The sequence below is a fragment of the Poecilia latipinna genome, unplaced genomic scaffold, assembly GCF_001443285.1.
Source record: "Poecilia latipinna isolate Pla-1442-1.1 unplaced genomic scaffold, P_latipinna-1.0 Scaffold6809, whole genome shotgun sequence".
Lineage (NCBI taxonomy): Eukaryota > Metazoa > Chordata > Actinopteri > Cyprinodontiformes > Poeciliidae > Poecilia > Poecilia latipinna.
The window spans coordinates 1-3,258 of NW_015119425.1; the positions used below are offsets into that span (position 1 = coordinate 1).

Below are 3,258 nucleotides of genomic sequence, written 5' to 3' on the forward strand. Positions count from 1 at the left end.
ATGACTCCAATAATAAAATCTATCTGAAGATGAACCAGCTGAAAGCTGAGGACACAGCTGTGTATTACTGCGCTCGACGGGCACAGTGACACAGGGAAGCAGGAGGTTCAGACAAAAGCTTCCTCCCCCTGCCACTTCCTCTGCAGACCTACTGCTCAACTTGTTAGTGTCAATATTATTGGCAAAAATTCTTCAAAATAATATGAATCAAAGAAAAGTATTAAAAATATCATGGTGAACAGAATTGTTTTCCCTATTACATTATTAATTGTGGAATAATAAGTGATAGTGTAATTATGCATATGTTACAATGTATGTAATTCACCATACAAAAGCTCTATTACAGTGACATAATGTTATTTAGTTAACCAATAACAGGAGCATAAACCTTCATTAGTTAGTAAAACCTTCAGACTGAGCTGATCCAGGAGGTTTGACTGATTGTTTTTAGAACCATGTTTAAGTTATTTGTTTGAATTACTGCTGCAGTGACCTCAGACTGCAAAAACATAAAAATAGTTATGTCCCAACAAACATGAACTTTCAACAAAACAAATAGAAAAAATTCTAGAATTGCAAATTTAATTTATATATACAAGAAAAAAAAAGACTGGGTTGTTACACTTATTTGTAGGTAAATTTAAAAGCAATTTATTAGTGAATTTGTGTCCAAATACACATGATATGGAATATGCCTCACTTCACACAGACATGTTTATTTTTGTTATTTAACTGGGTTTGCCAGGCTGCTGTGAGATGCTAAAAAGACCAACAGCCTGAACTACAAATTATAAATGAAGTGTTTCTGATCATCATTATATTACATGTGTGTTTATTATGACCTTGAACTTGCATGACCAGAGAGTTGTTTGTGTCAAACAAATGAAAGATAAGCTGATATAGAGAAATGAAAATGTTTATGAAGTTATGTGGAGCCAGAATGTCTTTGAAGATGAACAAATGGTTTCAATATGTTGCTCTTTGTCAGTAAAATTATCTTGCTCTGCTGGCAACTGATCAAACATCAATGAAATCACTTTTTTTTGTTTAAAAATGTTTATTTAATTACCATGGGGATGTTGAAGTCAGCTTTTATATTGTATGTAAATTTTTTGTTGTCATTGTTCTTGTAAAAAAAAAAAAAAAAAAAAAAACATATTTTGTTTTTCAGGATTGATTGATTTGTAAAAGTAATAAAGACTAAAACATCAAAGGAGTGAGTAATTCTTACTTTATATTTCAGAAGATTAAGAAGCCATTTTAGAAAAAATGTTAAACTATTAAGTTTTAGTTCCTCCCTGTTAGGAGGAGTTAATGCAAAACTTCAGTAGCTTCCAGCTTTATTAATGTGACAATGTTTAAGTTGTCAACGATCAAGAAACACATTTGAACATGATGGACTACAGATCAGGACTGATCCTTCTAATGATTTGCTTTATGGGTGAGGAAAGGTTTAAGGAACATTTAGTAGATTTTTCTGCATCTTTCCTCTGAGACCAACTCAACTTTCTGACGGTCTTACTCACAGGTGTTGATGGTCAGACTCTGACTGAATCTGATTCAGTGGTTAATAAACCAGGAGAATCCCACAAGCTGACATGTACAGCTTCAGGATTCACATTTAGCAGCTATGAGATGAACTGGATCAGACAGGCTCCTGGGAAAGGACTGGAGTGGCTTGCTTATATCAGTCAAAGTGGTGGCTACACAGGCTACTCTCAATCAGTTCGAGGCCGGTTCACCATCTCTAGAGACAACAACAAACAGCAGCTGTATCTGCAGATGAACAGCCTGAAGACTGAAGATTCTGCTGTTTATTTCTGCGCTCGAGAGACACAGTGACTGAAGTTGGTTCATCAGCTGTACAAAAACCTCAAATGCCTTCAAAGTTATCTGAACGGAGCTTGTCAATATTTTCCTGTGTAAGACTGTAAATGTGATTCTGTCTCAGAAACAGTGAACAATCTGACTCTGAGACAAATAGAAGAATAAGCATAATAAGCATCATGTTTGATCATACCTGGCTGTTCAGCCATCAGCAATGTAACTAATAAAGTCAAGAAAAATCACTTTATTTATCTATATTGTATGTGTGGTAGTCTTTATTTTCATATGTGTCTTACATCCTTTTACAGGTGCACAGCCAACATAGGCTTACAAGACACAATAAAACAGACAGAAATAAATATTCTTCAAAACAAAAAGCATCCTGTTTCTAAATTGCCAGGCCTTCAAAATAAACTGTGCTATCTGAAACAACAAATATTTATATGTCTATTCTCATCCGTTAAATAAAATAAATCTGGATAAACATCAAGTACATTAGTAAATAAATCATTTCTTAATGTCAAGTATAAGGGACAATAAAACAAAAATTGCACTTCACTCTCAGTTTCCTCCAAATCACACAAAGAACATCTTTGGTTCTTCCTCTGGAACTAAATGAAAACGTCCAGCTTCCAAAAGCCAAAGGCAAAGTGCCAGATCTGAACTGGGCGCACATGGACCGTCGTTTTTTTTGACAAGTTTCATGATACATATGGCTGAAGATCATCGGCATCCTTTAGTAAAATATAAGGATCATTTTGGTTTATGTAAGATATCAACTGCCTACTTACGTTTATAAACTTCAAAATAAAACTGTTTAAGCTATTGAATATTACATCTTAATTTATTCCTAAAAATTTACTAAAAATCTGCCTCCTCAGTTTTCTCCTCTATTTGTCTGGCCCAAGTACTTTATGAAATCCCAAAGAAAAATATGTTTTGTTAATCTATGGTCTGGCATATTGATAAATCTATTCCATAATGTGACCATGTCTGCGATAATGTGGTCAGATTGTGAGACAATTCATGTCAACAAATACTTTATACTATTGTAAAAATGTTTGAGCACAAGCAGCTTCTGGTTCATCATATAAATTTATCAGACAACAAAATGGCTCATTAGACATAACATGCAAAAGAGTCACCACCAGGGGTCCTCAGAACACTAATATTAACAAGATTTAAACATTTTTAATTTTTAAGTTTAATACATAGCTACTCACTATAATTTATTTCAACATGTTTGCTTTAATCTTTAATCTGCCATGTTATTGATTTTGTAAAGTTTGGGAATAAGCATTAATAAAAACAGAAAAAAAAAAAAAAAAAAAAAACTTTAAATGACACAATCATTAGTCTGTGAAAAATAAATAAATAAATAAACATATTTTCTGTATTCACCCAACCAAGACATTTTCTGCTTGGTTTTAT

The 3,258-nt window shown here is 33.1% G+C and overlaps 1 gene segment (V, D, J or C); it reads left to right on the forward strand.

Moving 5' to 3' along the window:
- Positions 1–1,372: 1,372 nt before the first annotated feature.
- LOC106944080 (Ig heavy chain V region 6.96-like) lies at positions 1,373–1,870 on the forward strand. The segment is given in 2 exon segments: positions 1,373–1,441; positions 1,529–1,870. Coding segments are annotated over 2 exon segments (363 nt in total).
- Positions 1,871–3,258: the final 1,388 nt, after the last annotated feature.